The sequence below is a fragment of the Gracilinanus agilis genome, chromosome 6 (assembly GCF_016433145.1).
Source record: "Gracilinanus agilis isolate LMUSP501 chromosome 6, AgileGrace, whole genome shotgun sequence".
Classification (NCBI taxonomy): domain Eukaryota; kingdom Metazoa; phylum Chordata; class Mammalia; order Didelphimorphia; family Didelphidae; genus Gracilinanus; species Gracilinanus agilis.
In genome coordinates this window covers 129620181-129640856 of record NC_058135.1, presented here as the reverse complement: position 1 = coordinate 129640856, position 20676 = coordinate 129620181, and the positions used below count along the sequence as shown (strand labels likewise).

At 39.5% G+C, this 20676-nt stretch overlaps 1 protein-coding gene across 1 annotated transcript in view; it reads left to right on the top strand.

The window, feature by feature from the left end:
- GAB1 (GRB2 associated binding protein 1) overlaps positions 1–20676 on the top strand; it is a gene marked incomplete at its 5' end in the record, with an annotated part of 57031 nt that overhangs the window by 22103 nt on the left and 14252 nt on the right. Inside the window, 3 exons of the mRNA XM_044682271.1 lie at positions 7229–7809; positions 10444–10529; positions 10858–11161. Of these exons, the coding sequence (XP_044538206.1) occupies positions 7229–7809; positions 10444–10529; positions 10858–11161 (971 nt within the window). The remainder of the gene's footprint in view (positions 1–7228; positions 7810–10443; positions 10530–10857; positions 11162–20676) is intronic.

The window sequence follows — 20676 nt, the reverse complement described above, 5'->3', positions numbered from 1 at the left end:
TATTATCCACTATTCTTTTGCCAAAATAATCTTCATAATGCATAGGTCAGAAGTCCTCCTCCTGATGTCTAAGATCTTCCACAGTCTGCCTTAGGAGGCATAGTGGGCCTGGAGTCTGAGAGACCTGGATTCAGATCCAGCCTCAAACACTCATTAATTGCATTCCCCCAGGGAAATCACTTCACTGTTTTGCCTCAGTTGCCTCAACTGTAAAATTATAACAGCACCTACCTCCCAAGGTTCTTGTGAGGATCAAATAAGATCATATTTGTAAAGCACTTAGCACAGTGCCTGGCATATAATAGGCATGATATAAATCCTTATTCCCTTTCCTCCTATCTCCAGCCTACCTTTTTAGCCTTCTGAAATATTTTTCTCATTTACATAGGCTATCTTCCTGATAAATTGGAGTGCAAACTAGTTGTTCCCTTTAATTCATTATTAAATTTTCATTAATTAAACTCATTAATTCAATTAATTCAGCAAACTCATTGGCTTAATTAAGCTAGTTGATTAAATCAATTCTCTAATTAATTTAACTCTCACACACCTCTTTGCTGTTATAGGGGTTGTTACCTCTTACCTGGAATAGTCTTGTTCATCTCTACCTTTTGAAATTTTCATCTTCCAAACTCAGCTGACTGAAGCTTTCCCAAGGCTCCTGCCTACCGTTGGTCAGAAGTGATTTTTTCTTCCTCAAATGTCCCTATAGTCTGCTGTGGGGTGGGGTGGGGATGCAAAATGGCATAAAGGGAAAAGATCATTGATTCTGGAGTCAGAAGACCTGTCTCTGTGTAGCCCTGGGCAAGTCACTTAACTCCCTAGGCCTCAGCCTGCTTCCCTGTAAATGAAGAAGTTGGAGCAGCTGGCCTCTGGGGTTCCTTTCCATCTCCAGGTCTGTGATCTTAGGATATGCCTGCCAAGTGCAAGAGTATTTGTTTGTAGATCCTGTCCCCTGCAAGAATGTTAGCTTTTTTAAGGCAAGGATCAGAATCTTTATCCTATTGGCATATCCAGTCCTTAGAACATGACCTTGTTTCATGACTGTAAATTGAACTGGGAAGCATCAGAGGACAGTGGAAAGAACTGAATTAAAATATGGTTCTACCCAAACGCCATCTTGTACCATAAAACCCTTTCTTGGGTAGCTTAAATGGAATTCCAATGGCCTACAGCAGTGTGAAATTTAAATGTCTCACCATCAAAACCAGCCACAGTGAAGAGGATATGAGGGTATAGAGGACTTCAAATAATTAAGAACCCAATTAAAAGTCTAAAATACAAAAAAAGAAAGAAAATGCTATCCCCTGGATAGCATCGAGCAAGACCTAGCAGGGACCTGTGAGAGCTTTACCAAGAGGGGAAATGACACGCTGAAAATGGGGTTTGCGCAGGGACACACTGGTGAATGTTTAACATCTGGCTTTCTTGGGGGCAGGGAGCTCTACTCACCCCCCTTTTAAGTTTCACTACATTTGGGTAATCAACAAAGTAAATCAAACCCTAATTTGTAGGTGTCCTGGTTCCTGAGATGCCAATGCTAACAACAAAGATTTAACAATCAGTTCTTCCAGGGAGGTTCCAGGGTTCCAGCATGCGTCTGAGGTTCAACAACACTAATCTGTTGTCAGTCTGAAGAATATGACCAGACTTGGTGGTTGATAAAGGATAACGAGTAAAGAGAGAGGGAAGGGTTCAAAGATGACTCAAGATGGTTTTAAATTTAGAGACTGGAAGAATGACGCCAGCCTTGATCAGAATGAGGAAGCTGGGATGTGGAGCAAGCAAATTTTCAGGGAAGGTGTTGACTTAGAGATGACAGGAGGGCATCCAAATGAAAATATTCTCTGGGCAGCTGAAATGATGAGTCATATTATGACAAGAAGTGGGTTGGGAAGTTGAAGAATTAGATTAAAGGCTGAATCTACGAGAATGGATGAGTCACATAAGACCTAGCTTTGGAAGAGACCTTGGAGATCATCTTGGCTTGGAGTTCTTAACCTTCATCCATGAACTTGCTTCTTTAATAGTTTGACAAATTAAAGGGCAGCTAGATAGTGCTGTGGATACCTGGGTTCAAATCCTGTCTCCAACACTTACTAGCCATGGGATCTTGGGCAAGTCACTTAGCCCTTCTTTGCTCATTAGTTTCCTCATCCCCAAAATGGGGAGACTAATAGCACCTACCTCCCAAGTTGTTCTGAGGATCACTTGTAAAAAGTTTAATGCAGTGCCTAAGTGCGCTCTCTCTCTCGCTCTCTCTCTCTCTCTCTCTCTCTCTCTCTCTCTCTCTCTCTCTCTCTTGCTCTCTCTCTCTCTCTCTCTTATTGATTAATACAAAGCACTTACATGCATGAAATATATATTATACATATAAGTGCTATATAAAATATACATATAAACTAAATACACATATAAATTTACACATAGACAAAATATATACATGAAACATGTACATATAAATGAACATATATTTTATATACAAATGTGTATGTGTATATGTATGTGTATGTTAGCTACTGATAACTATTTTAAGATAGCTGGTTTCCTTTATGATTTATCTATTTGATACTGTGCATTTTAAAGCATTCTGTAAAGGAATCTGTAGTTTTCACCAGACTGCCAAAAGGTGAGGAATTGCTTTTGCCAATACTATGTTTTTCACAGAGGAAAGTAATACAGCTAGGATTTTAATTCAGATCCTCTTGATTCCTAAGCCACTGAACTTTGCTATCTCCAAGGGAAAAAATGAAGAAGAGTAACAGTAATTCAGATTTATAGAATGCTTCATAATTTACAGAGTGCTGTCCTCAGAGCAAAGGGCAGCTAGGCAGCCCAATGGATAGCACCTGGAGTCAGATCAGGCCTCAGGCACTAACTAGCTGTGTGCCTTTGGGCAAATCACTTCACCCTGTTTGCCTCAGTTTCCTCATCTGTAAAATGAGCTGGAGAAGGAAATGGCAAACCACTCCAGTATCTCTGCCAAGAAAACCCCAATGGGTCACAGAGAGTTGGATGTGACTGAAATGAATATATAGAAACAAGAAGGCCATGCAGCAACAAAAAGTAGTACATTTTGTCTTAACCTCATTTTACAGATGAGTTAACCAAGTCTCAGAGGAAAGGTGACTTGCTCCTGCTTCCATGACTAATAAATATTAGAGCCTGGATTCAAACCAAGGTTTCTTCTGATTCTGAATTTATTGCTCTGTTGTGTACCATGGAGGCTCTCAAATGCAGGGTAAAACTATGGAATCATGGAGAAGAAACTGAGCTGGAAATTCTGTCATCTCAGTTCTGCTATCTTACTGTTTTTCATGTCTATGGGAACGAGGAAGTTTCTGTGGCATAGTAGAAAAAACATTGTATTTACAATCATGATCAAAACATGACATTTCACATTCTAACTCTAACATTAATTTTGTGATAATAGACAAGGCACATGACCTCTGGGCCTCAATTTCCACACCTATTAAATGGGTGGAATCTTGTATTCCTGTCTTCACAAAGCTCAAATAAGATACAAACACTTAACAAACTTCAAAGGGCTCTACAAACACTGTCAGCAAAATAAACATGGTGATAGCTAATTGTCATCCCCATTACACAGAACTCCGTGGCCTTAGTTATATCACTTGAGCTTTTGGGGTATCACATTTTCCATCTATACTTGGAATGCCAAGATTATCTCCTAGATTATTTCCAATTCTAAAGGACTGTGATTCTATGGGCAACACACAGGGAACTCAAACAATGGACCTAGAGAAGGAAGAGAAGCCTGTTCAGTGAGACAAATGAGAGAGAGCCAGAATAGATGAAGCATTGCAGAACTAAGGGGGAAAGGCTTTTGCTTTGCTGTTTTTGATTTCAAAAAATATGGTCAGCAGTTTCAAATGCTACAGAGAGGTCAAGGAGGCTGGAGAACAGAAAATGTATCCCAAGTTATTTCAGGAAGTAATTCCATTGAATGCACCAGGGGTTCTCATTCAACTATAGCAGATGGTGAGTGCATCTTGCTCAGCTCTCAGCCCAGAGGGATGGGGTTTGCTAATGCCATTAGTTTTGTGTTAGTTTATGCCTGAAAGCTGTCTGAAACTTCCTCCCCTCACCTTTAATTCCAATCCTAATTTAGCTGAATGTTTTCCTGCATGTCCAAACAAAAGGTATGATGTGAAGAAAGTAATTTCCATTTTTTAAGGTTTGTTGTGATTTGGTGGTGATTAATTAAGTTTCTTAGATTTCTACTTCTCTTCCCATATGGTACTTGCATTATTAGCTGGTTTCCAGTAAAGAGGACAAACTATAAAATAGAAAGATGAAAACACAAAATCTACCAAACTCATGAACTGAAAACCCATGTAGCTCACACCAAATTCTAACCAAACCATGGCATCTTTATATTTTTAACTGTATCAGGCAAGGGCTTTGGCATAAGTGAGTAAGATTAACTAAGTAGAGGAGGCAGCTAGGTGGCTCAGTGGATGAAGAAGCAGGCTTAGAAGACCAGAGATCATGGGTTCAAATGTGGCCTCAGACACTTTCTGGCTGTGTGACCATGGGCACTTAACCCCCATTGCCTAGTTTTTACCACTCTTCTGCCTTGGAACCAATATGCAGTATTGGTTCCACAGACAGAAAGTAAGGGTTAAAAAATATATAAAAATAATACATTTAAAAATTAAAATAAAAAATGAACAATATGGAAGTAGGATTTGAGTGATAATATATGTATAACCCAGTGAAATTGCTTGTCAACTTTGGGAGGGAGGAGGGAAGAGAAGGAGACAACAAGAATCATATAACAGTGGGGAAAAAATCAAAACTAAAATTAAAAATGCATTTACAAAGACCTTTATAGTTTTAGAAAAACATATTTCCTGTGACACTCTGGGCGAACCACTTAACCCTCAAGGTCTAGCCCAGTGATGGACAACCTTTTGAGCTTGGTGTGTCAAAATTCACCAAAAAAACAAGTATAACTCAGGTGATGTGTCACTTTGAGAAAAAAAACATAAATTCATGATATTTATAGTTTAAATAACAAAAATGTATAATTGTAATATATAACTATATTTAATAAACCAAAATAGGTAAATTAATATAGGTAGAATTGTCATCTACAGTGCACAGAAGTGTCTACACTACACTACAGCAATTATCTTCGGCATGTGGTCCTATACTTCTCTGTATGCGGCCACATGCCATCGAAAATGACTATGTGTGTCAGTGATGACACACGTGTCATAGGTTTGCCATCACCAGCCTAACCCTTACTGCTCTTCTGCCTTGGAACTAACCTAATACCCAGTATTGATTCTAAAACAAAAGGTGAGGGTTTAAAATATATATAAAAATAATATGTATAAAAATTTTAAATTAAAAATGAATATGGGAATAGGGTTTGAGTGATTGAATATATATACATATATATATATACATACACACACATATATATATATGTATGTATATATATAAATAACCCAGTGAAATTTCTTGTCAGCTCCCAGAGAGGGAAGGAAAGAGGGGAGACAACAAGAATCATAACTTTGGGAAAAATTTTTTTTAATTAAAATAAAAAATAATGCATTTACAAAGACCTTTATGGTTTATAAAAACATATTTTCTGAGTGACTTTGGGCAAACTACTTAATCAATGGCCTAGCCCTTCCCCCTCTTCTGCCTTGGAACCAATCCAATACCACAGTATTAATTCTAAGACAGAAGGTAAGTGTTTTAAAAGGGGAAAAAAAATCAACTTAGTAGAGTTTTCTATAGTGTTTAGAGCAGAGTGTTGTTCACATATTAAATATTTACCTTCTCAGAATCGAATAGGCCTGCTAACTCTAGTAGTGGAATGATTTGGGAAAGCAGCAAGATGACCCAGAAGATGGAGGACCTTTGCAGAATAGGGGACTGTTTGAAGTTATTTCCAGGGATATGATTGGGTATCTGTTGGGATAGTTTATATAGCCTGTTAATTTTTTTTTTAATTTTTTTAAATGTTTTATTTTTTAGAAAAATTTTCCATTGTTACACGATTCATGTTTTTACTTTCCCCTTCACCCCACCTCCATTTCTCTCCCCCCATAACGGCTGTGAATTTCCACTGGTTTTAACATGTGTCATTGATCAAGACCTATTTCCATATTATTGATAGTTGCATTGGTGTGGTAGTTTCGAGTCTACATACCCATTCATGTCCGCATCAACCCATTTGTTCAAGTAGTTGTTTTTCTTCTGTGTTTCTACTCCTGCAGTTCTTCCTCTGAATGTAGGTAGCGTTCTTTTCCAGAAATCTCTCAGAATTGTCCTGGGTCATTGCATTGCTGCTAGTACAGAAGTCCATTACATTAGATTTTACCACAGTGTATCAGTCTCTGTGTACAAAGTTCTTCTGGCTCTGCTCCTTTCACTCTGCATCAATTCCTGGAGGTCTTTCCAGTTCACATGGAATTCCTCGAGTTCATTATTCCTTTGAGCACAATAGCATTTCATCACCAGCAGATACCACAATTTGTTCAACCATTCCCCAATTGAAAGGCATACCCTTGTTTTCCAGTTTTTTGCCACCACAAAAAGTGCAGTATAGCCTCTTAATTTAACTGCTTAATTCCATTGGTTCGATGCAGAGCCCCATAGGGCCACATTTCGGAACCTAATGTTCTACTCTGGCTTCTATATCAGATTATCTAGAAACTGCCCAGAGAGGGCCACACCCATTGTAGAGTCTTGAGTGCAGAAAACATGAAGGAATGAGGGAGGTTTAGCTTAAAAAAGAGAAGGCTCATGGGGCAGGGGCATGTTTTCTTCAAGTACCTACAAAAGCCTTAGACTTGGGGGGTTGAGAGCCCCAGAATACAGAACTAAGAACAATTTGGGGAATGTGCAAAGAAGTAAATATAGACTTGGCGGAAGCTTCCTGACCATCAAACTTCTGAACTTCCCCTAGGGTGGAACAGCCGCCCCAGGGCAGGCTTCAAGCTCCTGGACCACTTGTCTTGCAAGCAATTTAGGGGATTCCACTTTTGACAGTTCAAGTTGAATCCATATATTTCAGAAGTCGTGTGATTAATTGAATAGGATGCTCAGCTCCCCACTCCTCCCCAAATGAAGGTGTCTATTTTAATTGTTGAATTGTTTGGTTTTGTTTTTTGGTTAAAGGTGTGTCAATTCCCTCATGCCTTCACCCCACTAATAATCTGTTCTATCCTTAACAATTCTCATCTAGACCACATGCTGATTCGGCCAAATCCACCTCTTCCGAGACAGACTGCAACGATAATGTCCCTTCTCATAAAAATTCTGCTTCCTCTCAGAGCAAGCACACGGTGAATGGCTTTTTTCCACAGCAAACCTTGTACGACCCCCTCCCCTCCTCCAGCCTGTATAACCTGCCTCGGAGCTACTCCCATGACGTCTTACCCAAAACAGCGTCGCCATCGAGCACGGAGGCGGATGGGGAGCTTTACGTCTTTAATACCCCGTCGGGAACGTCATCCCTAGAAACACAAATGAGGCACGTTTCCATTAGTTATGACATTCCCCCCACCCCCGGGAACACGTACCAGATTCCCAGAACTTTTCCTGAAGGAGCTCTGGGCCAGACGGCCAAACTAGAGACGATCCCAGATATTCCTCCACCTCGGCCCCCGAAACCGCACCCTGCTCACGACCGATCGCCTGTGGAAACCTGTAGCACCGGCCGCGCTGCCTCAGAAACCGACAGCAGTTACTCCATCCCCACTGCTGCCGGCCCACCAGCGCGGAGTAACACCATTTCTACTGTGGACTTGAACCGTCTGCGTAAAGGTCAGTGCTGCCCCGACGTTTCTCTGTGCCACACGCCAGAATTTTTTTGTTTTTGTTTTTTAGTTTATAAAGTACTAATTCTTTATTTAAAATGGTTTCCCTATAATCAGGGGGAAAAGGAAAAAGAATAATAAAAAGAAAATAAAGTCACACTCAAATTCTTAAGAAAGGCGTGACCTGAGGGCCCAAACTTTCAAAAATAGCCACGTGGCCTCCCCTACACTAGCAGCCTCTCCCGTTGAGCTGTTCTAGGTGCTGATCCTGTAACTCAGTTCTCCCGCCTCGGCAGGAGGGCTGCCTTTTCATCCCTCTTCCTAGCCGCCCCACTGAGGAAATGGAATAGAATAGCCACGGAGGCCTCCTCCTTCCCTCTCTTGTGTCAGCGGGTGCCATTTTTAAAGTCCATTCCTTCTGCGAGGGAGCTTGGGCCACGGCTGAGGCAGGAAGGGGGGTTTAGCCATCTTAGCTGCAAAGCTAATTTTAATGGCTATTGGTAAATGTCTACCCAGAAAAATGACCTTTTTCCACCACCACCACCCACCCCCTCCATTCCCACTTTCCACTCCCTGCTCTAATAGGGTCTTCCAAAGACCATGATTTAGAAGAAAAAAGTGTTAAAAGTAAAATGACGTTAGGATGGGGTCTTTCTATTAAAAAACTCCTTCACAACCAATAGATACTTTGTCCAAAACTAAATATGCCCTATACCAAAATCTGTAGAGGAGATGTTAGAGTAAAGCTCATTTTGTTTCTTTTTATTTCTTTTTTATTTCTTTTTCTTTTGAATATTTTCCCGTAGTTACATGTTTCATTTTGTTTCTAAAATGTATTGAAAACAGTTAATCACCAAGCAGTTATTAAGAACCTATCATGGGCCTGGCTCTAGATGGAGAGGCAAACAGAAGCCCTTGGCCTCAAGAAGCTTCTGGACTGATCATCTGTAACATTTTACACCTTTATATTAAAATGTTTCTCATTCTTGTTGAACTGTGCAAAAATAATGATCTTTTCTAAAGAAATTTATGTGAATTTGCTGTCAGAAGACTTGGGTTTGGATCCCAGCTCTCTGGTGTGTTGACTGTGTGAAAATGAGCAAGTAACTTCCTCTCTGAAGGCCTCATTTTTCTCCTCTTTCAGATGAGGGGAGGGAAGGATTCAGTGATAACCCTAGAGAAGCCCTTTTCAGCTCTAAATCTGCTATTCTCTAAGTAAGGGGTTTTTAAGAATTTTTTGAGTCATAGACCCCCTTAACTTCTAATGAATACTGTACACTGCTCCTCAGAGGAAGATTTGTAAGTGCCTAAAATAAAAAATATATATAGTGTTTCGTAGGGAGCCATCGTATTGAACTACAATTAATATTTTTAAATAATTTTATTTTTTTATTTTTAAAAATATTTTAATTTTTAAAGTGTCTTAAAATATTTTTATTATTTTTATAATAATTTTATAATAACAAAATAAAAATAATTCATAATAAAAATAATAAAAATAATGTTTATTATTAAAATATTTAAATTATAAAATTTTAGGACTATTTTAAATTATAAATATTTTAAATTTTAGATATTTTTAATTTTTAAAAATATTTTTAAAATCTGATGTATGCTACTTTATGACTATATTAAATAAAAAACAAGACTTTCAAAATATAAATTGAAGGCTCTTATCTATATTAAAGTTCTGTTAGAGGTTAGTAGAAATAGAACTGTACTTTTTTCCCCATTCAAGTTAAAGGACTCCCTAAAATCTATCTACCTAATTTTGAGGGTCAATGAACCCCAAACTGAATAACTTCTGTTCCGAGATGATTAGATAGAACCATCCCGTGGTGAGTTTTTAAAGTTTTTAATATAGAACCAATGTACCATTATGTTAGGTGAACATATACATCTATATTATATATACATATATTTAAGATAGGATCTGGTACATGGAAAGCACTTGACAAATGATTGTTGACAGCTTAGTTTAGCAGAAAAAGTAACTAGTTCTAGATTCAAAGTTCAGAATTTACTTCTGATCAATACCACCACCCACTTGACCTTGGACCCCAATGATTTGGCCTTCTAGAATCTCAGTTTCATCACCTATAAAATGCGGGAGTCAAATTAGATTTTTTTCCAGGTACAGCTCTATATTCCTATAATCTATTGATTAAGTTCATAATATGTATTAGGCACCTCACTAGACAGTGAGAATATAGAGAACAATGAAATCACCTCTGCCCTCAAGTTGTTTCTGTTCTTCTGGGCTATAACAACAAGAGTCACACAAGTAAATATAAAAAATATGCAAAGAAAATAAAATTGCCCAGGAGCTAAAAGGGGATGCTTCTTCCCTAGAGACACAGCTAGTAAGTGCCAGATGCAGGGTTCAAATCCAGGATTTCCTGAGGCCAAGCCCAGGCCACTCTGCCCACTGTGTATAGTGCTTAGAATTGAGGAGAGCATGTGTGTTATTCAAAGTGTGCCAAGCCAGATGGATGCCTTTTTCAAGGGCATTTTTAAATCTTTTTTTTTTTTTAATTTGACTTAGGCTTCTTTAAAATAAAGAAAACAAATCATTCCTGATTCTATTGGGAATGACTACTAGTAGGAAGAAGAATTAATAGTTCATCATTCTTTCTTTTAGATCCTAGTTCTCAAGACTCCTATGATATTCCACGAACATTTCCAAGTGATAGATCTAGCTCCCTTGAAGGCTTCCATGCCCACCTCGTAAGTATGACTGACCTGACAAGTCACCAAACATTTTATGCCTTTTAGAATCATGGCACTTTAAAAAAAAAATGTTTAAGAAGATAAGTAGCTCCTTATTTCCAAGAAGTAAGTAGGATTTATCACACTGATATCACCTCATCACTTTGTCTTCTTCTTCTTCTTCTTTTTTTTTAAAACCTATCTTCTGTCTTAGAATTGATACAAGGGAAAAGAATAGTACAGGCTAGAGAATTGGAGTTAAGTCACTTGCCCAGGGTCCTCCAGCTAGGAAGCATTTTAGGCACTTTGTCTTCATTAAAAGATGTATGTGTGTTATGTGTTTTAGAAAAACAAAAGCATGTTGACAGTGGGGAGTGTGTCAAGTGAAGAACTGGATGAAAACTATGTCCCAATGAACCCCAACTCTCCACCACGACAGCATTCCAGCAGCTTTACAGAGCCAATTCATGAAGCTAACTACGTGCCAATGACCCCTGGGACATTTGACTTTTCATCCTTTGGGATGCAAGTCCCACCTCCCGCTCATATGGGCTTCCGGTCAAGCCCAAAGACCCCGCCCCGGAGGCCAGTTCCTATGACAGACTGCGAGCCCCCACCTGTGGATAGGAACCTCAAGCCAGACCGGAAAGGTGAGAATAGCATGCAATCGTTTTTCATTTTGTTTTGTTTTCATGTGATTATATATAGCATCAAATGACTCTAATAACGTCTCCAAAAGGAGATAGACAGAAAAATGCCTGAAGGTTGTGTGTGTGTGTGCGTGTGCTCTCTGTAATCTGCTGAAATTAAGGAAAGACATAATAGTGTAAAAATTAATCGTTAATCTCTCGTATTGTGTTTTACTCTGTTATCTTGAGTAAGTCAGCTGTTAAAAGCTTTCTGTTACCCAGGATAGAATCCAATCACAGTGAGAAAGATATTTACAATTTGATGTCATTCTTTATGATTTTAATAATTGTACCAGGTAAAATAGCAGTTTATTTGTTTATTTGACTATCCCTTTATTTACTTATTTGCTTATTCTTTTTATTTACTTATGTCTATGGTGTTGTAGGTGAAAGAAAGTTTTTCTTTCAGTCTGGTCTTTGATCTAACACATTTTTGAAAAAGAGGCTATTGCAGCAGTTTTGAAAAGACATGCACACAACATTTAAAACTCATCCCTGATGGGAAGTTATTATTTGTGTGACCACAGGCAAATTGCTTAATCTCTGCCTGGTTGAGTGTTCTCAATTGTATGTTAAGAGGGTTGAACTAAATAAATTACTTCTGGGGTCCCTTACAGTTAAAATTATTATCCCAAGGCAACTAAGTGACATAATAGAATTCTTAGCTTGGAGTCAGGGAGACTCAAGTTCAAATCTTGCATCGTCAGCCTCAGCTTCCTTAGCTGTAAAATGGGCATTGACTTCAGGGGACCAGTTAAGATAAAGTAAAGTACTTTAATTTAAAGGGCTGCATTAATGTTAGCTATTATTATGCTGTAAGCCCATAGTGTAGTCGATTCTATGTCTGTGTCTCCCTGAAATAGCTAAGAGCTCAGGCAATGGGCATTTCTTTCATCATATTTTAATTATTTCATGTGTTATGGGATTATCTATATTCAGTAGAGGTTTTCATTGTTGTTCAGTTGTTTCAGTTACATCCAACTCTTCCTGACCCCATTTGAGATTTTCTTGGCTATCTGTGCTATTTCCTCTCCAGTTCATTTTATAGATGAGGAAACTGAGGCAAATAGAGTTAAGTGACTCAACCCAGACCACACAGCAGAGGTAGTATGGAGTAATAGAGGGATGACCTTAGAGTCGAGAAAGCTGTTACCATGACACTGTGGGCAAAATAATGTCTCTGGGAGCCCAAGCAACCTTCAAAGATTTTCAGTTACTGGTGTTTTCATCATACAAATGTCAGATATGTTTCCCCCTGTTGAAGCTCCTCCAGAATAAGGACTGAATGGATTTTTATGCATGTAAAGTGCTTTGAAAACCTTTAAGGCACTTTGTATATCCCACTTGCTGTTATTATCACTGAAGATAATACTCTGATTCAGTTTTTTATTCTAGGTCAAATGATGACTCCTAACGTGATTCATTGGCCTGCTAGTAGATGATATTTTTTCTTTCCTCTTTTTTTTAACTATAATTTTATTTCTCCCCAGTGACATGTAAAAACAGTTACCAGCATTTTTCAAAGAATATCAAATCTTGAATTCTCTCTGTCCCCATCTTCGCCTCCAACCCCCATTGAGATGGTAAACAATCTCATATAGATTTTACCTATATAATATTTTTTCTTTATAAGCAAAGTTCTCAGTTATAGAATTGATGGAAATTGGTTCTTTTTAAAAAAAATTAACTGTCTTTCAAGTTTCTTAACAGACAAAAATGAGTTTCCATTTTCTTGACAGTTGTATATTTAATTATCTTTATTTTTTAAATGTCTACCTAAATTTCAGCAAGTCTGTAGTAAGAAAACTACCAGAAAGCTGCAGGAGAATATTGAATAGACCTAGAAAAGCAATAAATAGGCTTACCATATGATGTAAAAAAAAAATGTTTTTGGTGGGGACCTGTGTGTCCTACAAGTTAGTGTGAGAATCTCCTGATAGAGATCAGCACCCTGCCAACTACTTTTGCTCTCTGAGAGTTGCTTGGGATGTGAAGAGATCTAGTCACATATGGAGTTCAAATGTGTCAGAGGCCAGACTTGAATCCCAAAGGCTTTCTGACTCCACAGTTGGCCCTCCATCCAGCAAACCATGCAGTCTCTACTGCAATATCTATTCTTACTAGAACCAAAATATCACTTTATATTTTAACGGTTTGTAGCTAGAAAAATAGGGTGAAAATAGAAGCTAAAGCTAGTCTTTTGGGTTTTTCATAAATAACTATGCAAAAACACATCTTGGAACAAGATGTACATTGGTAAGAAAGTTTCTTTTAAGTTGTAGATTGGAGGTGGCTAGGTGGCACAGTGGCTAGACTGTCAGGGCTGAAATGGGGAAGACCTGGGTTCAAACCTACACAAGACACTTTCTAGCTGTGTGACCCTGGTTGAGTCATTTAACCCCTTTTGTGTAGCCCTCTCCCTTTTTACAGTTTTTACTAAGAAAGAAAGTTTTTTTTTAAATAGTAAATTGATAAGTCTTTCTATATGATCTATTCAGTATCATTTATGATAAAAATTTGGGGGCAAGCATATAGGACTGAGCATTTTTTTAGACCCATAACTTCTGTCTTAGAATCAATTGTACATGTTGGTTCCATGACAGAAGAACAGTAAGAGGTTGGTAGTAAGGCTTACGTGTCTTGCCATCAAGGCAGTGTCTGGGGCCAGATTTAGGATGAGCCCTCACTAAGCTCCATCTGTGTGCCAGGCACTGTGCTGGGTGCCAGAGGTACCCCTCCAAATAGCCATAGTACAAAGGACAAAATGGTGTCTGCTCCAAAGCAGCCTGTGTTCTAATCAGGAGACAGCGAACCTAGGAACGCAGATCCACAGCGCGCTGGCAAAGGGGGCAGGCAAACATAGATGGGACAGAGTTGGCCTCCTGCAATTTAACGTCATCATTTGGAAATCATCTGCACTCTGGTTATGAGGCTCTGAATCGGGAAAGCCAGCCTGATGCAGGCTAAGGAAGGAAGCTGTACAGGAGGCCAGCAGAGCCTGGCACATTGTGGCAAGAGCCAGAGGAATCCCACAGGGGTTCGCCCTCCTCGGATTCTCCCCAGGGTGGACGGGGTGCCTGGGATTAGGTTTGGGAAAAATATTTTGTGGATGTTTCCTGTGACACAGAAAAGTCCACATTGTGAGTGAGGCTACCATTTTGGGGAGACTGATGTAAAAGGAAGCGGCTGACATCCTCCAAACAGCATGGAGCCCTATTGAGGAGCCCCAGCCCTCCCTGCTGCTGTTGGCTCCCCTTGGCTCTCGGCTCAAGTTTTCTTGTGTGTGAGGCAGGGTCACAAGGGCAAAGGGATTCTTAGGTGGTTGTCTAGCATGGATTAGTCATCTGCCCTGCGCCCAAGCTCTGTACTTAGCCCTGGGCATCCCAAAGCCAGGCAGGCCTTACCCTCTCCTTCCTTTGGGAAGAACAACAGGCATGAGAGAATTAAAGGCAAAACATAGACAAAGAAAAAGAAGTTTGGTTCCTTCCATCCTTCTGTCACTTCAGAATTCTCTGGAATACAGAATCCAAAAAGATTAGAGAGTTTCTCCTCTAAATATTATACTCAATATATACATTTTGAGGTCCTAAGGATATAGAAATAAATTATGGTATGGCCTTTTGTTTTTGGAGAACTTTATGAATTTGTGATAAAATCATTTATAGTGTTTGCTTAGGATTCATTTAAAAAAATCGTCATAGGGCAGCTGGGTAGCTCAGTGGAGTGAGAGTCAGGCCTAGAGACAGGAGGTCCTAGGTTCAAATCCGGCCTCAGCCACTTCCCAGCTGTGTGACCCTGGGCAAGTCACTTGACCCCCATTGCCCACCCTTACCACTCTTCCACCTATGAGACAATACACCGAAGTTAAGGGTTTAAAAAAAAAATCGTCATAGGACAAGTGTTGAGGGGAGTGGTGCTATAAAGCAGTTCAATTCAAATAACTTTTTCAAAGTGAGACTTTTGAGAGACAACATTAGAGTGTTTGCTAGAGGTCCAGATTGGAGCCAAGAACCTCTAGATTCTAATCCTGTTCCTGACATCTACTGTCTGTGTGACCCTGGTCAAATCGTCTAACCTCTCAGTGACCATGGCAGCTAAGAGGAATTAAGGAGCAGTTGACCCTGCCACATCAGGAGAAGGAACTCTTCACACGGATGAAATCATCACATAGAACAGTGTATCTCTCTCCTCTCCCCTATTCTTTCCTTGTCCCCAATAATAAATAAATAAAAATGAAAATTTTGCATTAAAAAATTTTTAAATCTAGTTTTAAAGTGGAAATTTATTATAGTTCAGGAAATTTTTGCTGAAGTTTTTTTAAGACCACATGTCCTTAATTCAACATATAGATGTATAGTTTGGGGTAGCTGGTTTTGATTTTCATTTTTAAAATCTTCTTTCACTTTACTTAAGATCGACAACTATTATTCTCTACTCTTGATTTTTGAGAAGCCTAGAAATAGCCGATGCTTTAATCAGCCAAATATTTGGCATCACAAATAATTCAGAAGAAAAACCTTTTCTGATGGAATTTTCCTGGGTTAGTGACATATTTTCACAGTGACCAGTCTTGTGGAATTTTGTAAACACCCCAGAGTAGAAAACCACTAGGGGACGGTTAGCCTCTTTTCAGAGATATGAGTGTGCTCGTGTGAAGCCATACCCTCATGGGCCTTCTGGTCCACTCCTGGGGCAGCTCACAGAAGAACCTGCACTGATTCTTCCTAAACAAAAAGAATCTCAAAAAATCATGGAACGGTGCCAAGAGGAATGATTTGGAATCAGAGGGACCTTGGTTAAAATAGGACTCAACTTATTCCTTAATACATTCTTGACTTTGAGCAAAATATATCACCTTTCTGAGCTATCTTTCGAATTAAATGCTCAAGTCCCTTCCCTCTGTCTTTGAACATGAGGATGTGTGTGTGTGTGTGTGTTACACACATACTTTACTATTCATATTCATCTCTTCTTGATTGACAACTAGATGACACAGGGGGCCTGGAGTCAGAAGACCAGAATTCAAATGTGACCTCAGACACTTTCTATGTAACAAACCAGTTCACCCCTGCCTGCCTCAGTTTCCTCATCTTTAAAATGGGTATAATATTAGCACCTACCTCTCAGGGTTGTTTTGAGATTCAAGGAGGTAATATTTGTAAAGTGTTTTGCAAACATTCAAATAAGATACTCACAAACACACATATTAGCTATTACCAACCTGTTTTATGTACTCAAATTGTTTTTCTCCTTTAAAAGTATGTAGAATCAATTAAATAAGGTAAAACCAGTGCCCTTTTCATGTAAAATGATGCAGAGCTTTATGTTACTCATCACCTCCCATAGAAACTATTTTAAATGCACCAACTTATTTTGTCTAAAATATTGGGCACCAAAGCCTGAGGATGCACCCTAGAAAGCAGGACTTGCCCCCTTTCCTTGAGTTGGGGAGCTTTCAGTGTCTTCATTAACCTTGAGGAATGTCTGTGGGTACATGTGAAGTGAATATGCCCATGATACAAGACTGCATTCATGCAGGGTTGTTACTCTTAGAGAAATCAGAACAGGGAAGCAGCTAGGCATGCGATTGACTTTGTTCATACAACCTGGTGCTTTTTCGCTCTTAATTTGAAGTGAAGATCCAAAGTATTTTTAGGACATTAAGAAAGGTTTTCCCGGGGGCAGCTGGGTAGCTCAGTATATTGAGAGCCAGGCCTAGAGACAGGAGGTCCTAGGTTCAAATCTGGCCTCAAGACACTTCCCAGCTGTGTGACCCTGGGCAAGTCACTTGACCCCCATTGCCTACCCTTTCCACTCTTCTGCCTTGGAGCCAATACTCAATATATTGACTCCAAGACGGAAGGTAAGGGTTTAAAAAAAAGAAGAAGAAGAAAGGTTTTCTGCTTGTTTCTGCTCTAACTTTTTCCCATTGTAAAAATTGAGAGCTACATCATTGTTGTTGTTGTTTAATTATTCAGGCATGGCCAACTCTTTATGACTCTGGGGGCCCCAGTACAGCAGGCCCTTCTGCCCTCCACTAGCTCCTGAAGTGTGTCTAAGCTCATTTGTGTGGCTCTCTTCATCCCGGCTACTGCTATCCCCTTCTCCTTTTTCCTGCAGCCTTTTCCAGCATCAGCAGTTTCCAATGAGTCCTGTCTTCTCATTGTAATAGAGGATTTTAACCTTGCCTTAAAATCCTGTATTACATCATGTGGCCAAAGTATTTGTGCTTCAGTATTTGTACTTCCAATGAAAACTCTCAAAAGTCTAATTAGTGGGAAAGGGGCAGCAAGGCAGCTCAGTGAATAGAGCACCAGGCTTGGAAGTCAGGAGAATCTGGGCTTAAATGTGGCCTCAGACACTTCCTAGCTGTGTGACCCTGGACAAGTCACTTAACTCCAATTGCCTAGTCCTTATCACTCTTCTGTCTTGGAATCCATACTTAGTATCAATTCTAAATCAGAAGGAAGATTTTTTTTTTAAATCTTTTTAAAGTCTTCTCCAGTACCACATTGGGATTATTTTTGGTGGAAGGTATTCTTAGACTACTAAGGTTATATTTCTTATCATGGGATTATAATTCTCTGATTATTTTCCAATAATCCCTTTGCTGTTTCTGATAAGAAATTGGAAACTGTGTTTCCTCAGAGGGTATATCCAAGTGGACAAGATCACAGTTCCTTTAGAGGGCTCGTGCATCCACTCTGCTACCGCCTGGTATCCTGAGTGATAGAGTGGCAGGGAAAGGAGCATGGAGGAGGCCTGCAGCAGATGGAGCCTTTGTCTCCCTGTTTATGCCCAAGGGAGTCTGGGCTGGGTGTCAGGGTGCCCAAACCAACTCTTACTCCAGGTACATAGTATTTCCCCCATAAGAGAGATTGCCCACCATCTAACTCTGTCCAGTAGGCTGTAGATCGGTGCAACCATCTTTTGTCAAGGAAAAAATTCTGCTAGGGCAGTGATGGGCCAACTTTTTAAAGAGGGGACCAAAGGAAAGGAAATGCTCATCTGTCAGTCTGTTTCTAAGGCAACTCTTTCATTGTATTGTATCCTACTCATTGTATTTGTCAGATTAGGAATAATGTCGCTTGGCCGGATAGAACATTTCAGGGGGCCGCAGTTTGCCCATCACTGCACTAAGGGATAAATCCCTTACTTAGAGTCAACAAAGATAATCTTTGAATAACCCTGGTGCAACTGGCATGCGTCCTTCCTGTTGTCCGAGTGGAGAGAGATTAAGGAGATGGGTGATTAGATATTCTTTTATTAACTAAACTTAAGAGATACCTTTAAAATGAAGACTGACTCATAAAAGAGGATCGATGGCATCCCAAGTCATCAGTATTTTCCAGGAGACCTCCTTTGAACTTGAGACTGTCCTATCCTTTGCCCTTTCACTTTGTTTTAATTTTAAAGCCTCAGCTGTTTCTGGGCAAGAAATTTAGCCTCTCTAACCTTAGTCTGTTCTTCTGTAAAATGGGAGGGTTATTGGCATTGTCTCCATCACAGTTATGAGAAAAGTACTTCTTCATATGCCAATAAGTTTTTTATGGATGAGAGTTGCACTTTTGTTCGTGTTTTCTTTTCCATATTGAAGTTATCCTACAGTGGTATGTCAGTATTTCATATGTAAAAGGATGACTTCTGGGAAGATACCCAGAGGAGAGGGATGGAGCATGTGGAAATATTATTGTCTGATATTATATAAGGTCTTTATCCCTGTGCTGCTCCTCGCCCTTGCTGACCTGCACACATTTATACACACATTCTCGGACTCTGTCTTTTTCTTTTCCCTCCACCACAGTCCTTTTTTCTTCTCTAATAGCAGATCAGATTTCTGCCTTTAAATTTTATTTTTCTTAAACTAAAGGCAATCTACGTCTTTCCTGGAATAAGGAGTTACTTCTATCAAATTCATTTATTTGCTTATACTTTGGTTGTCAGCTCAAATACGTTTCTTTTAAACTGAGACCCAGTTTCTGCCAACATAAAGGAGAGGAAAAAACCATGGGACATATGGGTTCAAATCCCATTTCTTCTTATCTGTGCAACCTTAGGCAAGTGGACCTGGTTGCTCAGTTTCCTTAGCCAGAAAATGAAGGGATGGATTAGAAGGTCTCAAAGATCCCTTCAAGTTCCAAATTTACGATGCTTTGATCTTCATTGTTGCCTATTAATGTCTGTGAATTTATGTGTCCTCCTTTTGGTAGCTGGGGATTATCTGCCATCAAACTAAAGGTCACTTCCAGGCCGAACTGAAGAATATGAAAATAGTCGTTTTGCACAAGAGGGGTAGTTGGGGCTGCCTTCGTTTTTGATGACTTTCATTAGAATGTGTATTCTTTAGTCCACGGCAATCATGCACATACGACTGGACAGAATGCAGAGACTGTCTTCAGCAAGCAGAGGTTCCCACTGGTTCCCCCAGCCTGTTGTCAGTCTCCAAGAGCCATGTCTCTCTAGACTGGGTTTTCTCTTTCTTATTACCTGACTCTCCTTTGTAGTGGTACATATTCATCTGTATCATGATATTCTAGGGTATTTGGGCAGGCAGTGAATAGAAAGACAAAACATTCCAGGTCTCTTGATAGTGGGGGCAGTAGAGAGATAGACAGACACACACACATACACTATACCACAACACACCACACCAAAGGAAGAAGGGAACAAAATTCAGTGAGCCCTGGGTGTGGAGTCATGGGATTCCCATAAATACTTTTGTATATGTTAGAGGAGAGATCTAACAGTTAGAGACAATGATGCAAAGAAAAAGGAAGCTGCTGGGTGGAAATTACATGATAATTTCATAGCCTTGTATGCCATATGGCCAGTCACCATCTTTACCCCAAATTTTAACTCATTGTGCTGGGGAGGTTTTTTTTTTTGTTGTTTTTTGGGTTTGTTATGTTTTTGTTTTGAGAAATGGATCTTTAGCATTTTAGAAATCATTAAGAAATTGGGGGTTGTTTTTGACTTTAAAAAAATGGAAGCTTGGAGAAAAAGATGTAATCAGATGAGGTTTTCAGAACCCATCCTTTAAAGCTTAATTCAAAGACTACCTCCTTCATGAAGCCTTCTTTCCATTGGTCATCTTTGGACCCCACTTTAGCACGCAATCTTGTCCCTGTCCAATGCTCTTTCATGTAATATTGTTTATTATCATTATCTGGGCATGTTATGTCTTAATGCCCCTGTTGGACAGAAAAGTCCATGAAGACAAAGGTTGTCTTGTTGAAATTTTGCTCCTGTCACATAGTATTTGCATGGTGTTCCATATACAGCAGGTGCTTAAATAAATATTTATGGAATGAATGAGTGAATGAATCAGAATATGGAAAATGAGGATATATCAGGAAGACTAGTAGGACCTCATTTGTTAAGTGAAAGGGTTGGACTAGAAGGTCTTGGAGCTCGCTTCTAGGTCTGGGTGGAGAGAGAGAGAGAGAGAGAGAGAGAGAGAGAGAGAGAGAGAGAGA